The 20,044-nt window shown below is 44.4% G+C and overlaps 2 protein-coding genes across 4 annotated transcripts in view; both read left to right on the top strand.

The window, feature by feature from the left end:
- Positions 1–20,044, top strand: part of rfxank (regulatory factor X-associated ankyrin-containing protein) — an 830,559-nt gene that overhangs the window by 483,338 nt on the left and 327,177 nt on the right. The gene's annotated exons all lie outside the window — the stretch shown is intronic.
- LOC127582443 (tyrosine-protein kinase JAK2-like) overlaps positions 1–20,044 on the top strand; it is a 130,735-nt gene that overhangs the window by 4,957 nt on the left and 105,734 nt on the right. The window contains 1 exon segment of the mRNA XM_052037703.1: positions 17,305–17,522. Within this exon segment, the coding sequence (XP_051893663.1) occupies positions 17,357–17,522 (166 nt within the window). The 5' untranslated portion in view covers positions 17,305–17,356.

Raw genomic sequence — 20,044 nt, forward strand, 5'->3', positions numbered from 1 at the left:
AAGAAAGGATTCTTTAGCTGATCAGTCTAATCCATGATAGACTTGTTCCTTGCAACGTTTTACTGTGTTAAAGGCAGTGAAGATTTACCACATGCAATGACACACAAAGCTTTCCAATCAGTATGGATCAATAACTGAGGAGTAAGTCCCTTGGGTCAGGTTCAGCTGCTTATTGAACACCTTTCCCATACCTGGACCACATTCTCCCTCATTGTGGTGTCAAGAAAACCAGGGTTATGGTAAAGGTGTGTTTTCCATATGTGATCAGAGTCAACGACTGGGCATATTTTGCCATTGTGGGTCCATTGTTACAGACACTCAATATGCATATAGGAAAGGGCACCATGGACTTTGTCATCCAACAGTGACTATCCGCTGTCAAGTAGAAAGGCTCAATAACTTCCATCTTCAAAGTCCATGGAATGTTCTTGACCTCATGAAAAGAAGACATTTACAACACACTCTCAGTAACATATGTGCCAGGGAAGCTGGCATCCATCTGGCAGAGACCTTGCTATCTCAGACATGAAATATAACTGCAGGGCACATGCCCAGAAATGCAGTACAGGGAGTTTAGTGAGTAGGGCATACACAACCCCATTTTCAGGTGTTAGTAGAGGGAATATGATGATCTTCAACACTGATAATGATGAGAACAACTGTGACTGAAGGCAGAGTGAATGGCAATATTGGCCATGGGAGGACATGCCACTGTGGCTGTCAGTGGTTTCAGCAGCTTCATAGTAGAAGCCAACGCTGTGAGAGAGCTGTAGATCATCCTACACCATCAACCAAAGGCACTTCCAGATTTGGCACACGTGACAGAAACAAGAAGTGGGTCATTTAGCCATTGAAGCGATGCAGTACATGAGAGGCTTGGCCAGAGTTTGAAAGCTGCACATCCATCATCTCATGCAGATGGAAGGATGCCAACCAAAGGCAACCAGAAACACCTGCAGTTCTTACGTTTGGCTGTGGCTGTTGGATTGAGCCTTGTGCAAGACTTGGCTGAATTCCAGATCAAGCCAAATTTACACAGGCTGTCTGCACGACTCACCTCAAGTGTTTCTGGAGTTTTGCAAAGTATTGATCTATTTCCTAGTCAATAGGCATTAAGAGAACTGCACCTCTTCCTGGTGTGATGACCTCATCCTAAGAACTTGGGTAATGACAAGGTGGGAGAGGTACTTCTGCTGGTAGAATGAAGGGACATGTGTGAAACATCATTGTCCTTACAAGGAAGCAGCCCAACCAGCCATAGGCCCCAAAGTCCATATCAATGTTTACCATCCACGTCAAGAAGTTGTTCCAATCACATCCACACATCCAATTCCAACACGTTAACTCTTCCTTTTCCTTGAGACTAAAGAAGAGAGACATAGCAAGATCAAGGACAGATTTCCATTCTAAACTCTCCCTCTGATCCTATCTTATTACTGTCTCTCCATGGGTAAAATCCCAGTCTTCAGCCCAGACTCTCCCTGTGTGGACCCAGTCTGTCTTCTGAATTGGAGAGAGATCTGCAGATGGAGGTGTTTCCATGTACCTGCTGCCCTTGGTGGTAGAGGTTGCAGGTTGGACAAGTACTGTCAGAGTTGCATTAACACACACACTACGGGAGGTGATGACCATATCTTTACTCATATTATTTCAGCTAAATTAGGGTCAGATTCAGTAACTCCTGCAACAGAATATCCCCTGATGATCTCACTATTACTAACACTAATGGAAATGGCAGGGTGCTGATCAACGTACTGAGTTGGAAACCAAGAGTTTAGAAGGACCAATCCCAATGTGTCAAACTATCAAGGTTAATCCCATCTGTGAGCTGAAGTTGGCAGAGACTGACAATAAAAGTCAATGTTTCACAACAACCCTTCAGTGAGGGAATCTGCAGCTCCTGTACTGCGGGCCTACACAGGATCCTCCATCCACAGTAGGTGTTGCCTTTATTGGTCTGAAGGAAGGAGAGGCCTGTGGATGAGTATCTGTCCTGTTCTTCTTCAATTAGCCCTGGAATTTAGAATTACACATTCTTCAGACAGCTGGAGAGGAGCAGTAAGTGGAACCTTGAGATTGCTGCGAGGAAACAGAAAACTGTTCATCATACAGGAACTACAGAGGCACGTCAGACATCCTTTGTGTCAAAATTTCAGCCCAAAAATTCCTTGAGAATATCCTTATCATCCAAGCTTGGTCTCTCCTGTGGATTCTGTCCTGTATCCCAGACTTTCCTGGGATCCTATCCTGAATGCCCAACTTCTCCAGGGGATCCTGTCCTGTATCCCAGACTCTCCAGGGGATCCTATCTGGTTGGTATTCCAGCACTGGAGCTCTGAAAGTCCAGATGCAGCTCAGAGTGGGAGCATGGCTGCTTCACGTTGCTTTTGCTGTAACTCCATTGGCTAATTGAACTGCACCCCTATCATCACCATGCTGTGCCTCAGACAGATGTTCCATCCCTGAAGCACATTGTATAGTTGCAACACATCCCAAGTGCTACCAGAGACATGAGGGATTCTGCAGATGCTGGAATCTGGAGCAACACACACAAAATGCTGGAGAAATTCAGGTCAGGAAGCATATATGGAGGGAAATAAACAGTTGATGTTTCGGACTCAACCATCCGGCCATCGGGCCAAGGAATCTTCCATTAAATTGTGGCCACTATTTATCATAACAGCTGTGGAGTGTCCAGCCTTTACACTGCAAGATTCCACTGACAGTAGTGGCATAACTTCTAGTGATGTTGAATTTGGGATAAACAGATCAGGCATCCATATAATGGCCCGAGCAACTGCAAATGATTCATTTTCACAGCTGTTGCTAAACTTGTGCATGGGTATTTTTAGCCAGAACTGTAACTTAATATTTCAGAGAAATCCAAAATGAGGCAAGTTCCTATTTATTGCATAAGGTAGTTTCCAGAGATGGTGTACGTGTTCTGATAAGGCAGCGTCATGGTGAGGATGGTGCTTCCTGCATTAACCCAGACTTTCACAAGATGTTTATCAAGATATGGAGTGATAACCACTGAAACATTTGCTGGACAAACAGGAATCAGCTTATTTTCCTCAATAACTTCCCAGTGGCTGCTTGTACTTCAGGGAAAAGACCACTGGGCCTGACTGCAGTGGGTTAATTTGAGAGGTTGTTGTTGGGCTTTGTTGAGGGAGGAATTATCCTTGGCAACAATCTGCTGGAGGAACTCAGTGGGTCGAGCAGCGGCTGTGGAGGGAAAGGAATTGTTGACGTCTCAGGTCGAAACCCTGCATCAGGACTGAGAGTGGAGAAGGGAAGTCTGAATGAAAATTATCCTAGGGTTCTGCTCCTATTCTTTAGCTTCTGTTTGTGTGGGAATGATGCAAAAGGAATCAACTGAATCAACCATGTTCCTAACCACTGCCAAGACCCAGTTACTGTCTAAGGTCACACATAAGGGATGGTCCCATGGAGGATTTACCTGTAGCCAGAACCAGCTGTGCTTCATGGGTTGTGCTGTTCCCCAGAGTGTGAAGAGCATTAAAACACAGAAGGAGACTGCCTGGCAGCCAGTTGGGAGCTCCTGTTGAATGGTGGGAGATGCATCAGCTAATTAATAGAATCTTAAAATTATAGAACAGTTGCCACAGGAGGCCTCTTGGTCCATCATGAACAGAAAGATTCCACAAAATGCAATGTGATAATAACCCGATGATCACTTTTTCTTGCAACATTGATGGAAGAGTTAAATGATGTCCAGCCCAACAGTGAAAGCTCCTGCTGGAAGATTTTCTTTGGGACATTTTACATTTACTGGAGGCAGCAGACAGCTTCAGGAACTCTCCCCTGTGCCAGGATCCAATTCTTTACACTGTCAGCACAATAAATGGCCCAGCTAGGGTCACATCACCATATGTGGGATCTTGCTGTGCTCATTTTGCCTGCTGTATTTCTCATGTTACAATAGTGACCACAGTTCCAAAGGTCCCTCACTGTCTATGAAACACTCTGAAATGTGAAATGTCTGGACATCCGGAGTCTGTCTTTTTCACTTCCCTGTAGCTGCCCGAATGGAATTTCAGAGTCACAGTCCATGATGAGTGCTCTTCCTATTGGCTGCCTCTCATGGAGTGGAAATCTCCCAACACCTGCAAAGTGTTGCCCAAATTATCCCTTCCCACTTCCATCATTGTGCTCCAGCTGCAAGCTCCTCAAAGTTCTTGCTTGAGTGATGAATCAGGAATTTTGGTTTCATCCATTTTCAGAGGAGTCATCAGGGCCATTCCCATTTGTCACAGAGTCGGAGTCATAGAGCCATATAGCACAGAAACAGGCCCTTCAGCCCACCTTGTCCTTGCTGACCACCATGCTGGGAAAGCGATAGATTTAGTAACTATTATGGGGGAGGGGATGGGGGGTCAGATCGACATTTCTGTGGCCACAAAAGAGACTCGAGGATGATATGTCGCCTCTCTGGTTATAGGGTCAAGGACATCTCAGAGTGGCTGCAGGACATTCTGAAGAGGGAAGGTGAACAGCCAGAGGTTGTGGTATATGTAGGTACCGATGACATAGGTGGAAGAGATGAGGTCCTTCAACATGGGTTTAGAATCAGAATCAGGTTCATTATCACTGACATATGTTGTGAAATTTGTTGTTTTGTGGCAGCAGTACAGTGCAAGACATAAAGGAAGTTAGATAGCCATTTAAAGAGCAGGACCTCAAAGGTTATAGTCTCTGGACTGATCCAGTGGCATGAGCTGTAAGTATAGGAATAGAAGGATGGGTCAGACGATTGTGTGGCTGAAAGGCGGTGCAGGGAGAATGGGATTTAGGTTCCTGGATCGCTGGGACTGTCTCTGGAGAAGATGGGACCTGTACAAGTTGGACCAGTTGCACCTAAACTGGAATGGGACAAACATCCTTGCTGGGTGGTTTGCTGGTGCTATTGGGAAAGGTTTAAATCGAATTGCTGGGGAATGGGTTTCAGAGCAGATGTTCAGATGGAGAGGTACAGTTACCTAGAGGAGAAGAAAGTAAGTCCAGTAGGTAGAACAGGCAGGTAAATGCAGACGAGGGGACTACAAAGCTAAATTGTATCTATCGTAATGCAAGGAATCTAACTAGTAAGGTCCATGAACTCAAAGCTTGAATTAATATTCAGGACCACAATATTGTTGCCATCACTGAGACATGATTGAAAGACAGGCAGGACTGGAACTCAGTATCCCAAGGTTTAGAATTCTTGGGTGGGACAGGGGATGTAAGAGGTGGCATTGCACTGTTAGTCAATGACTGCATTACTTCAGTATCGAGGGAGGATATCCTGGAAGGCTCCTCAAACAAGGACATATGGGTAGAGAGAAGGAACAAAGAGGGTGTTGTTACTTTGCTGGGTGTGTATTACAGGCCACCAATCATTCAACAGTAGATAGAGGAACAGATACGAAGGCAGATATCAGGGAGATTGAATAAAAATAGAGCAAAAGTACGAGGCAATATGATGCAACGATGGAAGGAGCAGCACTGGACCTTGTCTTGGGGAATGTTGCTGGTCAGGTGGAGGGACTGTCAGTGGGGGGGGGGGCATTTTGGAGATAGTGACCATAACTCTGCATATTTTAAAGTGGTTATGGAAAAAGACAAGGGCAGACCAGGAATAAAGGTCTTAAACTGGGGAAAGGCCAATTTCATTAACATACAGGAGAACCTGACAAAGGCAGATTGGGTGCATCTACTTATAGGCAAGTCTATATCTGCACAGTGGGAAGTATTCAAAGGTAAACTACAGAGAGTTCAAGGTCAGCATGTTCCCGTCAGGATGAAAGCCAAGGGTAACAAGTACAGGGAACCCTGGATGTTGAGGGATATCGAGGGTTGGATGAAGAGAAAAAAAGAAGCACATCTGAGGTGCAGGAAACTAATGACGGGGAGGCCTGTGAAGAGTGTAAAACGTGTGAGGAGGCGGTCAATAAGGAAATGAGTAAGGCAAAGTGGGGTCATGGAATTTCATTGGAAGGCAGGATTAAAGTAAATCTGAAGGCATTTTCTAAACATATTAAGAGCTAAAGAATAACCAGGGAAAGAGTAAGACCATTAGGGACATCAGGGACAATCTGTGTGTGGAGACAGGTGTAGGTGGTGTCCTAAATGAATACTTTTCATAGGTGTTCACAAAGGAAATGGACTTTGTTGTGGTAGATTTATCAAAGATGGTGGGTTGAAGGGCCTGTTCCTGTGCTGTGCTGCTCTATCTACTTCCATGTTCTTCTACACTGTCCCCCTTTCACCTTAAACCTATGCTCTCTGCTAATCGACATGTTCACCTGGGAAAAAGACTCAAACAATCTCCCTGTCTCTGCCTCTCATAATTTTATAAACTTCCATCAGGTCTCCCCTCAGCCTCCAACACTCTGAGAAAACAACCCAAGTTTGTCCAACCTCTTATAACTGATGCACTCCAGTCCAGGCAACATCCTGGTAAACATCTTCTGTACCCTCTCCAAAGCCTCCACATCATTCTTATAGTGTCATGACCAGAAATGCAGACAATGCTTCAAATGTGTCCTAACCGAAGTTTAATCCAGATAAACATGAGGTGATGCATTTTAGGAGCACTAATGAGGCTGGGAAGTACGTCATAAATGGTAGGGCCCTTGGGATTACTGAGGAACAGAGGGACCTTGATGTACATGGTAAAAGATCCTTGAGGGAGGCAACACAGGTAGATACCATGGTTGAGAAAGAAATGGGAAGCAGACCTTCATTAGTCAGGGCAGGGAGGTTGTGCTTCAACTTTATAAAACGTTGTCAGACCTCAGCTGAGTGCTGTGTGCAGTTCTGGTCACCACATTATAGGAAATATGTGATAGTGCTGGAGAGGGTGCAGAGGATATTCACCAGGATGTTACTGGAATGGAGTGTTCAGAAGAAGGACTGAGAGACTGAGTCTGTTTTGTTCTGAAGTGACAGAGGTTAAGAGAGGACATGATTAAGGTACATAAAATTAAAGGTAAAGGAAGAAATTTGTGTTTGGAGTCAGAGGATGTGGAAGAGGCACTATATGAGTACTTTGCATCATCATTCACCAAGGAGAAGGACATGGAGGACAGTGAGAGCAGTGTGGGGCATGCTAACATGATTGAGAACAAGAAGGAGATGGTGTTAGGTCCTTTGAAGGGCATCAAGGTGGATAAATCCCCAGGGACCAATGAAATCTACCTCAAGTTATTGAAAGAGGCAAGAGAGGAGATTGCTGGAGCCTTGAAGAAGATATTTGTATTCTTTCTAGCCACAGACTATGTCCCAGAGGACTGGAGAGTAGCCAATGTTGTTCCTTTGTTCAAGAAGGGAAATTGGGAATATCCAGAAAATTATATTCTGGTGAGCCTCACATCAGTGGTAGGGAAGCTACTGGGGAGCATTGTTAGGGACAGGATTTACATGCATTTGGAAAAGCATGACCTGATTCGGGACAATCAGCATAGCTTCGTGTGGGGCAGGTCATTTCTTACAAACTTGATTGAGTTTTTTTGAGGAGGTGACAAAGGTGATTGAAGAGGGTAGGGCAGTAGATGTTTTCTAGATTGACTTTAGTACAGCATTTGACAAGGTCCCTCATGGTAGAATGATCCAGAAGACTAAGATGCATGGATCCATGGTGACTGGGTAGTTTGAATTCAGAATTAGCTTGCCCATAGGAGACAGAGGGTAGTGGTGGCAGGGTGTCATTTTGGCTGGAGGTCCTTGACCAGTGGTGTTCAGCAGGGATCAATGCTGAGATCTCTGTTCTTTGTGATATATCTAAATAACTTAGGTGAAAATGTAGATGGGTGGGGTAGTAAGTTTGCAGATGACACACAGATTTGTGGAGTTGTGGAGAGTGCAGAGAGTTATCAAACAATATAACAGGATATAGATCAGTTACAGGTATGGACAGACAATTGACAAATAGAGTTTAATCTATGCAAGTGTGAGGTGCTACACTTTGGGTGGTTGAATGTAAGGGGAAAGTATACAGTAAATGCCAGGACCATTAACAGCACTGATGTACAGAGGGATCTTGGGGTCCAAGTCCATTGCTCCCTGAAAGTAGCAACGCAAGTAGAAAGGGTGGTAAAGAAGGTGTATGGCATACTCACCTTCAATGGTTGGGGCATAGAGTATAAGAGTAAGGAAGTGGTGTTGCAGATACAGTATATAAAACTTTGGTTAAGCCAAACTTGGATTATTGTGTGCATTTCTGGTTGCCCCATTACAAGAAGGATGTGGAGGTTTTGGAAAGGGTACGGAAGAGGTTTACCAGGATGCTGCCTGAATTAGAGGGTATAAGGAGCGATTGGACAAACTTGGGTTGTTTTCTCTGTAGCGTTGGAGACTGAGAGAGGCATAGATATGGTAGGCTGTCAGAATCTTTGTCCCAGGGTAGAAATGTCAAACACTAGAGGGCATGCATTTAAAGTGAGAGGGGGAAATTAAAGGAGATATGCGGGGCAAAATTTTTACACAGAGAGTGGTGGGTGCCTGGAAAGGGCTGCCAGGTGAGGTGGTGGAAGCAGACACAATAGTGGCATTTAAAAGCCATTTAGATAGACACATAAACATGCAGGGTATAGAACATTACAGCACAGTACAGGCCCTTTGGCCCACAATGTTGTGCCGACATTTTATCCTGCCCTAAGATCTATCTAACCCTTCCCTCCCCCATAGCCCTCCATTTTTCTATCATTCATGTGCCCAACTAAGAGTCTCTTAAATGACCCTAATGTATCTACCTCTGGAGGGATATGGATCATGTGAAGGCAGAAGAGACTTGGCATTATGTTCAGCACAGACATCGTGGACTGAAGGGCTTGTTACTGTACTGTATCAGTTCTAAGTAATACAACATGGAAACAGCCTCTTTGGCCCAACCCGTCCATGATGACCAAGTTGCTGAACTGAGCTAGTCCCATTTGCCTGCGTTTGGCCTCACCACCATCTGGTACAGCTGTAATATGACGTCCCAACTCCTGTACTCAATGTTCTGACTGATAAAGGCAAATGTACTAAGCACCTTCTTCACCACCCTGTCTACTTGTGTCACTAATTTCAACGAACTATGTATCTGAACCCCTAGGTCTCTCTTTTCTTCAACACTTCCCAGGGTCTGACCATTTACTGTGCACGTCCTGCCCTGGTTTGTCTGACAAAAGTACAACACCTTGCATTTATCTGAATTAAACTCCATCTGCCACTCCTCAGCCCAGTTTATCAAGATCCCATTGTAACTGTAGACAGCCTTCTTTACTGTCCATTCTGCTAGAGCAGTTGGGACAGGTTTAAACTAGGTTGCAGGGGGATGGGAACCAGAATGTCAGGTCAGATGATGGAGCAGTTGGAGTAAAGGTAGATGCAATGTGCAGAGAGACTGTGAGGAAGGATAGGTAGTGGACAGGGCATAAATGCAGTCAGTTGGGTCGGGTCAAATGTGTTTACTTTAGTGCAAGAAGTATTAAGAATAAAGGTGATGAACTTAGAACATGAATCAGTGCAGGGAGTTATGATGCTGTGGCCACTACAGAGACTTGGCTGTCGCAAGGGCAGGATTGGTGATTGATATTCCAGCATTTAGGTTTTTAAATTGGTATTGGTACTGGTTTATTATTGTCACTTGTACTGAAGTATAGTGAAAAACTTGTCTTACACACCATTCATACAGTTCAATTCATTACACGGTGCATTGAGGTAGTACAGGGTAAAAACAATAACAGAATACAGAGTAAAGTGTCACAGCTACAGGAAGTGCATTACAGGGAGACAATAAGGTGCAAGGTCATAACAAGGTAGTTGGTGAGGTCAAGAGTCCATCTCATCATATAAGGGAACCGTTCAATAGTCTTATCACAGTGGGGTAGAAGCTGTCCTTGAGCCTGGTGGAATGTGCCCTCAGGCTCCTATATTTTCTGCCTGATAGGAGAGGGGAGAAGACAGAATGACCCAGGTGAGTGGGGTCTTTGCTTATGCTGGCTGCTTCATTAAGGCAGCGAGAGGTATAGACAGAGTCCATGGAGGGGAGGCTGGTTTCCGTGATATGCTGGGACAGGAAGGAAGGTAGAAGGGAGGGGGTGGTATTACTAATCAGGGAAAGTATCACAGCTGCAGAAAGGGAGGACATCGTGGAGGGATCATCCACTGAGTTAGTGTGGGTGGAAGTCAGAAACAGGAAAAGAATGATCACTCTATTGGGAGTATTCTATAGACACCACCCCCGCAACCCCCCCCCCCCCCCCAGCCCCTGAATAGCAACCATGACATTGAGGAGCAGATAAGCAGGCAGATTTTGGAAAGGTGCAAAAATAACAGGGTTGTAGTAATGGGTGACTTTTATCTTCCCTAATATTGTTTGGCACCTCCTCAGATCAAAAGGTTTAGATGGGGCAGAATTTGTTATGTGTGTCCAGGAAGGATTCCTGACACAATAGGTGGACAGGCTGACTAGATCCAGTATGGAGGCCATACTGGATCTAGTACCAGGCCATGATCCTGGTCAGGTGACAGACCTCTTGGTGGGCGAGCACTTCAGAGATAGTGACCACAACTCCTTGACCTTTAGCAGAGCCATGTACAGGGATAGGAGCAGACGATATAGGAAAGCTTTTAATTGAGGAGAGCTAATTACGATGGCATTAGGCAGAATCTTGGGAGCGTAAATTGGAACAGATGTTCTTAGAACATAGAAAAACTACAGCACAATTCAGGCCCTTCAGCCCACAAAGCTGTGCTGAACATGTCCCTACCCTAGAAATTATTAGGCTTACCCATAGCCCTCTATTTTTCTCAGCTCCATGCACAGCAGAAATGTGGAGGTTGTTTAAGGACCACTTGCATAGGGTTCTGGGTAGGTTTGTCCTACTGAGACAGGGAAAGGATGGTAGGGTGAAGCATCCATGATTAACAAGAGAGGTGGAAGATTTAGTTGAGAGGAAGAAGGAATCATATTTAAGATTTAGGAAGCAAAAACTAGATGGGGCTCTTGAGAGTTACAAGGTAGCCAGGAAGGAGCTTAAGAATGGACTTAAGAGAGCTAGAAGGGGACATGAGAAGGCCTTGGCAAGTAGGATTAAGGAATTCTACACATGTATGAGTGGAACAGGAGGATGACTAGAGTGAGGGTAGGACTGCTCAGCGATGAAGGGGGAAACATGTCCATGGAAGTAGAGAAGGTAGGGGAGGTCCTTAATGAATACTTTGCTTCAGTGTTCACCAAGGAGAGGAAATTTGACAAATATGAGATCAGTGTAGAACAAGCTAATGTGCTGGAGCATATCGAGGTTAAGAAAGAGGCAGTGTTGGAGCTCTGGAAAAACATTAGGATAGATAAGTCCCCAGGGCCAGACAGAATATACCCCTGGTTACTACAGGAATCTAGGGAAGAGATTGTTGGGACATTGATGGTGATCTTTGCATCCTCCTTCACCACAGGAGTGGTACCAGAAGACTGGAGGGTGGCAAATGTTGTTCCGTTGTTCAAGAAAGGTAATAGGGATAATCCTGGGAATTATAGACCAGTGAGTTTTACGTCAGTGGTGGATAAACTATTGGAGAGGATTCTTAGGGACAGGATTTACAAGCATTTGGAGAAGCATAGTCTTATTAGGTATAGTCAACATTTCTGGTCACCTCATTAAGAATGTGGAAGCTTCAGAGATGGTGCAGAGGAGATTTACCAGGATGCTGCCTGGATTAGAGAACATGTCCTATGTGGAAAGGTTGATCGAGCTAGGGCTTTTCTCTTTGGAGTGATGGAGGATGAGAGGCAACTTGATAGAGGTGTATAAGATTATGAGAGGGATAGATAAGTGGACAGCCAGCACCTTTTCCCCAGGGCAGCAATGGCCAATACTAGAGTTCACTTGTTTAAGGTGCGTGGAGGAAAGTTCGGGGAAGATGTCAGAGGTAGGTATTTTACACAGAGTGTTGGGTGTCTGGAATGCCCTGCCGGGGGTGGTGGTAGGGGCCAATATGATAGAATCATTTAAGAGATTCTTAGATAGGCACATGGATGAAAGAAAGATAGAGGGTTATGGGTGGTGCAGTAGAGAGGGGGGAATAGATTGAATGTGGATGAGGTTTATATAGGTTGACACAACATGGTGGGCTGAAGGGTCTATACTTTTCTGTCCTGTTCTGTGTTCTCTGTTCTATGGGTCAAGTGCTGGAAGATGGGATTAATATGGATGGGTGCCCAATGATCAGCCTGGATGTGTTGGGCCAACTGACCTGTTTCCATGCAGTATGACTCTATGACTATATGACTCAAGGACCCTTCAACATTTCTCCCAGTTACTAGTCCTTAGTCTATCGTCTTCTACACATTGGTGATACAATTGCACAGATAGTTCTGTCCACCAATAGCCCATGGCTGACTTACAACTCCAGCATCATGTCAATTTGAAAATTCTCATGCCTGTTTTTCAGATGTATCCAGCCCTACCACCCTCAGTATTTCTGTACTCCTCCAATCCCAGCCTTGTTGTCATCTCATATTTCCATTACTCCACCAGAGTCAGTCTAGGCCTGAGGTCAACAAATCTTTCTCCCTCACCTTCATCCTTAAAACTTCCCTCTTTAAGTTATTGGTCACCTGTCTCAATGCAAATTGTGTTAGATTTTGTCTGTGTTGTGCTCAGGATGCTTCACTACATTGAATATGTTATGTAAATACACACTGCTGTTTGTTGGTTCCAGAGTGTTTGGAGACTAACAACATGCTTTCAAGGTACACTTGCACTCCTATGTCCTTAATGGTTCACTGTGTTCAACCTGCATCATGGCTCAGCTGTGAGCTGGCTCATCAATATTCCAGCCCACAGGTTTTTACGCTTCTCAGTGACAAATACAAAATTACTTTTGTAATTAATTTCTCATAGTTACAGAATTACCCCAGCACAGCGACCTGGGCCTGGATGGTGCAGAGGCAGTCTTTTGGGTGAGAGGTTAAGTGAGGTGTCAATCATTCCATGGATGAAAATGTCCCATGGCAATATATTGAAGCAAAGAGTTCTACCTGCTGTTTCTGGAGGCAATTTGTATCACTCAGCTTAAAGCAGAAACCATGACCTTGTGAGTGCTGTGGGAGCTTGCTGTGTACCATTGGCCAATGGCAGCTTGCATGCTATTCCTACACTGATTGCACTGTAAGCTTCCTTCAATGGTTGTGAGAGACTCTGAACTGTGAAAGGTCTTGTGGAAATGGGACTCTTCAGTTATAGTCACTGAAAATCCAGCAGAAAAGTTCCCCCAAGTAGGGTGAGAATGTGGAGTTTTGTGGAATTTGGGGTGTATGTGAGGAAGGAGGAAGAGATATAGCGTGGGGGAGGTGGAGAGGGACTACAAGAGGCTTATGTAGAGCATAAACACTTCCATGTGACATCTTGTTACCTAGTTCTGTAGTTCAGTTGAATAGACAACATCTGTGAAAATAAAAGGCAGGGAAAGTTTTCAGGTAAGTCTTTGATCTGTGAAGATTAGAGCCTGATCTGAGAAGTAAGAACCAGGGATATAAGGACCAGGAACAGGGAGGATCAGGAAGGAATATCAGAAAGGCCCAGAGTATGGCAGTTATTGTTTGATTGTTGTAAATATGTACAGGTTCAGGAAGTATTGAGGAAGTTACTGCAGAGAGCAGATGCCTGGTGATCACTGACTCTGAGCAAAAACAGATGGCGTCAGATTCCGTGTGAAAACAAAAGAAAACACACAAATCCAACAGTCATCAAATTAACAGCCTAAACAACTGAGATTAGATTTTGACAGTAATTTTGTTACCAGTGTTTTATGGTGTGTTTCAATCTGGTATCCATCATCTCCTGAAGTTGATGTTGCGGATGGTGGAAAGTGGTGGTGTGATGGGCAGTGGAAGAGCTGCAGGAGGTAATGATAATTCTCTACAGCCAGGAACTGTGAAGAGTAACGACAGGTTGTGACATTTCGTGGCTGTGCCCTCCATCAGAGTAGTGAAGTAAGGAAGCTGAGTATCCTGTGGTGAGTGACTCACCTCCTGATACTATAATGCCTTTCCACTATCTACAAGGCACAAGTCAGGGGCATGATGGAATACTCTCCACTTGCCTGGATGAGTGCAGCACCAACAATATGTGAGAAACTTAAACATGCAGGACAAAACAGCCACTTGATTGACAGCCAATCTATTACCCTAAACATTCCCTCCTTTTACCTTCGTTGCACAGAGGCTGCATTGTGCACTGAGATGTGAGATGCACTGAGGTTATTCACCCAGGTTCCTTCGGCAGCAGCTGCCAAACTCACATCTTCTCTCACCGAAAAGGACAAGAGCAGGCACCATCCTGACCAGGTCCTTCATCATGTCTGGCTTTGAATCCTGGAACTTGAATGCACCATGGGAGACACTTCACCAGAGGGACTGCAGCAGCTCAAGTAGGCTGCTCATCACCACCTTCTGAAGGGCAATTAGGGAGGGATAATAAATGCTGGCCTTGCCAGTGGCTCCTGTGAATAACTATAAACAGCATAAGCAAGATCCTTCATTTTGGGAGTGACAATCCTGGAAGTTTCTCCACTCTATTGTGCAGGGTAACATCTTGTTTTCTTGCAAAGCCCAGGAATATTTGTGGAGTATTTACATTTCTTGGCTGAGGCTTGGTCACTGATTGTTTCGTGTGACAGCAATTTGCTCTGGTTGTTTTTCCACAAGTGTGAGTGATGATGAAAGTCTATTTCAAAATGTTTAAGTGGCTGAGCACCGCAGCAAAGCCAGTGTTCACTTCTGGTAAACAAGGTGTTCTATTTCCTGCAATGTCTCAGTTGCTGGCTCTGACATCATTACATAGAAGCCACAACACGCACAAGCCAGAAGATTCAAATGGTAACTCACCACACCCACATCAAAAGTGGTCCTACAGTAAGAACAAGAAATGTAAAGTCCAAACATTACAAAGCATGAAACAACAATTTCTCACCGAGTTTATAGAATGGGCAGGAGTGTGAGCAATCCTTCAGCTGAGTGAAAGTCAGCCAGCACTGTTGAAGGGTTTAGACGTTAAGTTAACTGCCTCTCTTTCCACAGATGTTTGCTAAACTGTTAAGTGTTTTCAGCAATTTCTGTTTTTATTGCAGTTTTTCAGTGAGATTGATGAGAGGCAAGAAACTTATCTGATCAACTTCAAGATCAGATCTAAGGCTGGGTATCATGAGGCAAGTGACTCCCCAAAGCCAACAAAGTACAACTTTGGAGTGTAATGAAACACTCTCCACTTGTCTGGATTTGTGCAGTTTCAACAATACTCAAAGAGCTCAGCATCATCCAAGACAAAACAGCCCACTTTAATGGCAACCTATCCATGGCCCTAAACATGCATTCCTCTATCATCAGAACATGGTGACTATAGTGTGCATCATCTACAAATTGTTCTGTAGTTACTTGCCTCGGCCAGCAGCTCCAAAAACTCCATGACCTCTAATATAAAGGAGGAACAGGAAAGTAGGTACAAAGGAACACCACCCTCTATAGGTTCACATTGTCCCAACATGGATATATATTGCTGATCCTTTATCATTACTGAGTCTAACTCTTGGAAGCATAGTAGGAGTGCCTTCACCAGAATGACCACAGCAGTTCAAGAAAATGGTGCTAAATAAGGATGGGCAATAAATATTGGCCTTACTAGCAACAATCTAGTGTTCTGAAAGTATGAAAAGGGAAAGCTAGGATACAATACAAGGATCATTCAGATACAAGAGATTGCATATGCTGGAATCTGAAGCAAAAAAACAACTGCTGGAGGAACCCAGTGGGTCAGGCAGCATCTGTGGAGTTAGTGTTTTGGGTTGAGACCCTTCATCCAGACTGAAAGTGTAGAGGAGAGATTAGCCAATGTAAAGAGCTGAGGAGGAGGGGTAGGGCAAAAACTGCAAGCAATGGTTAGATAGATCCAGGTGAAGAGGGGTGATAGGTAGATGGAGGAGGGAAGAGTGGAAATAATGACAGAGGCTGGGAGGTGATTGGTGGAGGCAACAAAAGGTTGCAGATGATGGAATCTCATAGGAAAGGAAAGTGCAGCATGGAACCAAATCAGAGAGGTAGGGTGGGCAGAAGGGAACAGTGGGCGGAGGGACCCAGTGAGTGCAGTGTGTGGGGGGTGGGTAGAGGGAGTCAGTGGAGGAAGGGAAAAATATGGGTGATGAGGGGCTGGAGGAGGGGGCTGGATATCTGTAGGAAGAACTGGGTGGATTAGAAGGAGAGAGAAAGGTACAGAGGGTGGGGACAGGTTACCTGAAATTGGAAAATTCAATCTTCATGTCATTAGGCTGTAGACTACCCAGGCAGAATATGAGGGGCTGTTCCTCTAGTTGGCGATTGGCTTCACCCTGGCAGTGGAGGAGTCTGAGGGTAGACAGGTCGGTGTGGGACTCCATCATTTCATATGCAGAACTCTAGTCTGGTTTTCTTCTTGATAAACAGATTTTTCACAAAATTCAATCTTTTGTTCATTCTGTTTTTCAAATTAATGATTCTGAACACAACAGTTTCTCATTTAATTCTCTCTAATAACATTGTACTGAGTCAGCAATGTTAACATTCACAGGGTGTTTGATCCTGCATCAGTGATGTCCTCTATTGCACTCATGAAATGCCCAAAGACCAAATTCATTGGTGAAAAGGATGTGTGGAGAAGTTAATTTACACTGACCAATTAACCTACAAACCAGTGTGTCTTTGGGATGTGTGAAGAAACTGGAGCACCCAGAGAAACCCATGCAGTCACAGGGAAAACATGCAAACTTCACACAGACAGGAACGGAAGTCAGAATTGAAGCCAGGTTGCTGGAACTGTGAGGCAGCAATGCTACCCTCAACACCACTGGGAATTGATGGCATATTGGTTCAATGTGGCAGATATAGATTATGCATTTATACTCTGCTGGGGCAATGCAGAACATGGAAGTGGAAAGTGGAGGGGACATGGTCTTAAAATTAGAACCTGCCATCACACTAAGGATAGCAAAATTTGGGATTCCTCCCCATAAGATATAGACAGTGCCCAAGAAAAATGTGTTGATTTTCGTCCTGAGCTCCAATTCTCCTGTTCTCCAGCTCCACCCCAATGGGTAACCAGGACTGAGATATTGATCAGTTTTAGTCAAGATGAAGGACTCAAGGACAAGACTTCTTCCAATATCCAATATTCCTGAAATAACTGATCTAGGAATTAGTGAGTATGGGGATGTTTATGTTGATAATGGTAAAAATAGTAAATTAATACAAAATTAAAGTCAGACATTTTTATTGTCTTTCTTCAGCTGGAACGAAACATTTTATTTCTGGATACCAGCATTACACAAGCTTGGGAAAATGCCTGCTGCTGAGGATACAGTGTGTGACCACCAGGTATCAGAAGGCTCCAGCCTGAACGTCTATCTCTATCATGCTATCACCGAGCAAGGCAGAACCACCCTGGAGTTCCGTCCTGGACTTTACACAGCAGAAGAACTTTGCATTTTTGCTGCACAGGCTAGTGGTAAGGATTCGATTTAGCAGGTCTTTCCTCACAGATCTGCAGTTTTTAACGTTTTTGAATGAAAGTTCAGGATCACACAATGTTATGGCACAGAAGGAGACTAGTCAACCCACCCTATCCCTACGTGACGGCAATCCAGCTTGTCCTGCTGTCCTGCTCCTCCCTACAGCCCTGCAAATTCTTCTCATGGGGAGGGGACAAATCTCTGTAATTCTCTAACCCAGAGGGTGTAGAGGCCAGATGGCTAGATCATTGGAGCTGCTTAAAGAGGAGGTAGATACATTTTTGAAAGACCAGAGAATTAAGGACTGTGGAGAAATTGGCACTGAAGAGTAGTAGCAATCTGGGGCAGATCAACCATAGTCATATGGAACAGCTGAGCAGGCTAGACGGGCTGAGTGGCCTGCTCCTGCTCCTTTTTTCTAGTGTTCTCGTATTGTTTCCTTTTAGATACTTCTTTTCAAATACCGCAACTGAATCTGCCTCTACTGCTCCCCAGTCATCGAGACCCAACCCCGAAAGGAAACTCTCCTCTTGTTGGTTTTGCCAATCACCTTCATTCTCTGTCCTCTTGTTCCTGATCCCCCAATGCTGGGAACACATTCTGCCCTTCTAATATGTCTATACCTTTCTTGAGCTTAAATCCCTTCATTAGATCAGTTACAAGGAGAACAATCCTACTTCTCCAATCTACCCACAGAACTAAAGTCTCTCATCCCTGGATCCATTTAGTAAATCTCTTCTACACTCTCTCTGGGGTTTTCACATCTTTCCAGAAGTGTGAAACTCAGAACTAGACACAATATTCCAATTCTGGAATAACCAGTACTACTTAAAGTTTTATCAATGACCTCCTTGTCCTTGAATGCTTTTCTTTATGAGGAGAGTGCGGCTCGGTGGCTGTTTTATGGGGATATAACAATGTTTATGCTGCACCTATGTTCCTTTTAACTTGATACTTCATGATAATAATCAGGGTTTTCTGCTGTGATAAACCAACAATTCCACATATTAATTTTTATCTTTGACTTATGCATTCTGTACTAACCCAATGTAACTGCACTGCGTAATGAATTGACCTGTACGATCGGTATGCAAGACAAGTGTTTCACTGTACCTTGGTACAAGTGACAATAATAAACCAATACCAATGAAAGTAAAAATTATCACCTTGAGAAGAGAACATAGTTTAAGGTCTGAATGGGAATACCTTTGGTATTATGTTGATGGACTTTACCTCCAGATATCTCGCTTGGGCTTAAAGTTAATGGATGCCATTTGGAAATAGACCTCATGCCTCTTATACTCAAAGTGTGCTTTCCACAGCATCAGGCCCCAGTATCATCCTTCAATGAAGCTCCCTGGTTCATCTTCTTGTGACTATACCCTCTTTCATTCATTTCAATTCATGGCCTTCTCTGAGCTCGTTCTTAGCTATCAGATCACTGCCAGAGCTTTGCCAGCTATGACTCCACAGAAGATCCAATCTCAAGCCTTCCTTTCTTGTGCCTTTTCTGCTGATTTTCTCATTCAACCTTTGGATGTGGACATCCCTGGCATGGCCAGGATTTGATAAAAGTGACCAGGGCCATCTTGAACAATCTGTAGCAGTTTGATGTAACTGAGTGGCTAGCTGGACTCTCTGGGAGCAGCTGAAGTCACAGGTAGGTTGGATCAGTTCAGCAGAGGCACTTTCCATCTCTGGGGAAGCAAATGGATTTTGATAGAATCAACCAGGTTCACACTCACGTTTACAGTTATCTAGAACTTGGACTGTGCAGCAGCATGTTTTTCTGCAATGTATCATTCATTTTCAATGAAAAATAAAACTTAATGGGCTATCGGAAGCCAACAGCAAACTATGTGAAACTGCAGTTCTTGTTCTAAACCCCCTGGCACCTGATCCACTAATGCACACAACCAAGACATGCACATGCTGTCTCCAGTTATAGAGGCCACTGTAACTTTCTCTCACCAGTAGCACAGGACACAGGCACAGCAGCTCAGTTAGTAGAGCTGCTGCTTCACTGCTTCAGAGACCCAGGTTCAATCCCAAGCTCCGGTGCTGTCTGTGTGGAGTTTACACATTCTCCATGTGACTGCATGCGTTTCCCCTGGGTGCTCGGGTTTCCTCCTACATCCCAAAAATTTGCGGGTTGGTAGGTTAATTGGTTGCTGTAAATTGCCCCAAGTGTGTGGGTGAGTGATAGAATCTGGGAGTGTTCAGTGGAGGGCAGGGAGAATAAAAAAGGGTCAACATAAATGAGTACTTGGCAAAGGCGTAATGGGCTGAAGGATCTGTTTCCTTGCTGTATGATTGTACATCTCATGTAAAAACGACTTCGGTCCAAGACCCTTCTTCAGGTGACAAGGGAACTTGCCTTATCCTGAGTCTAACACCGGGAACCTTTGTCAAGCAAGTCCTCTTTAAGGGATATATTTATTGCCCCCCCCCCCCTTTATTCCCATCCAACTAGTAATAGGCTCCAACCCAATCACAAACACCTTGCCCAAACTCCTTG

Source organism: Pristis pectinata, chromosome 24 (genome assembly GCF_009764475.1).
Source record: "Pristis pectinata isolate sPriPec2 chromosome 24, sPriPec2.1.pri, whole genome shotgun sequence".
Lineage (NCBI taxonomy): Eukaryota > Metazoa > Chordata > Chondrichthyes > Rhinopristiformes > Pristidae > Pristis > Pristis pectinata.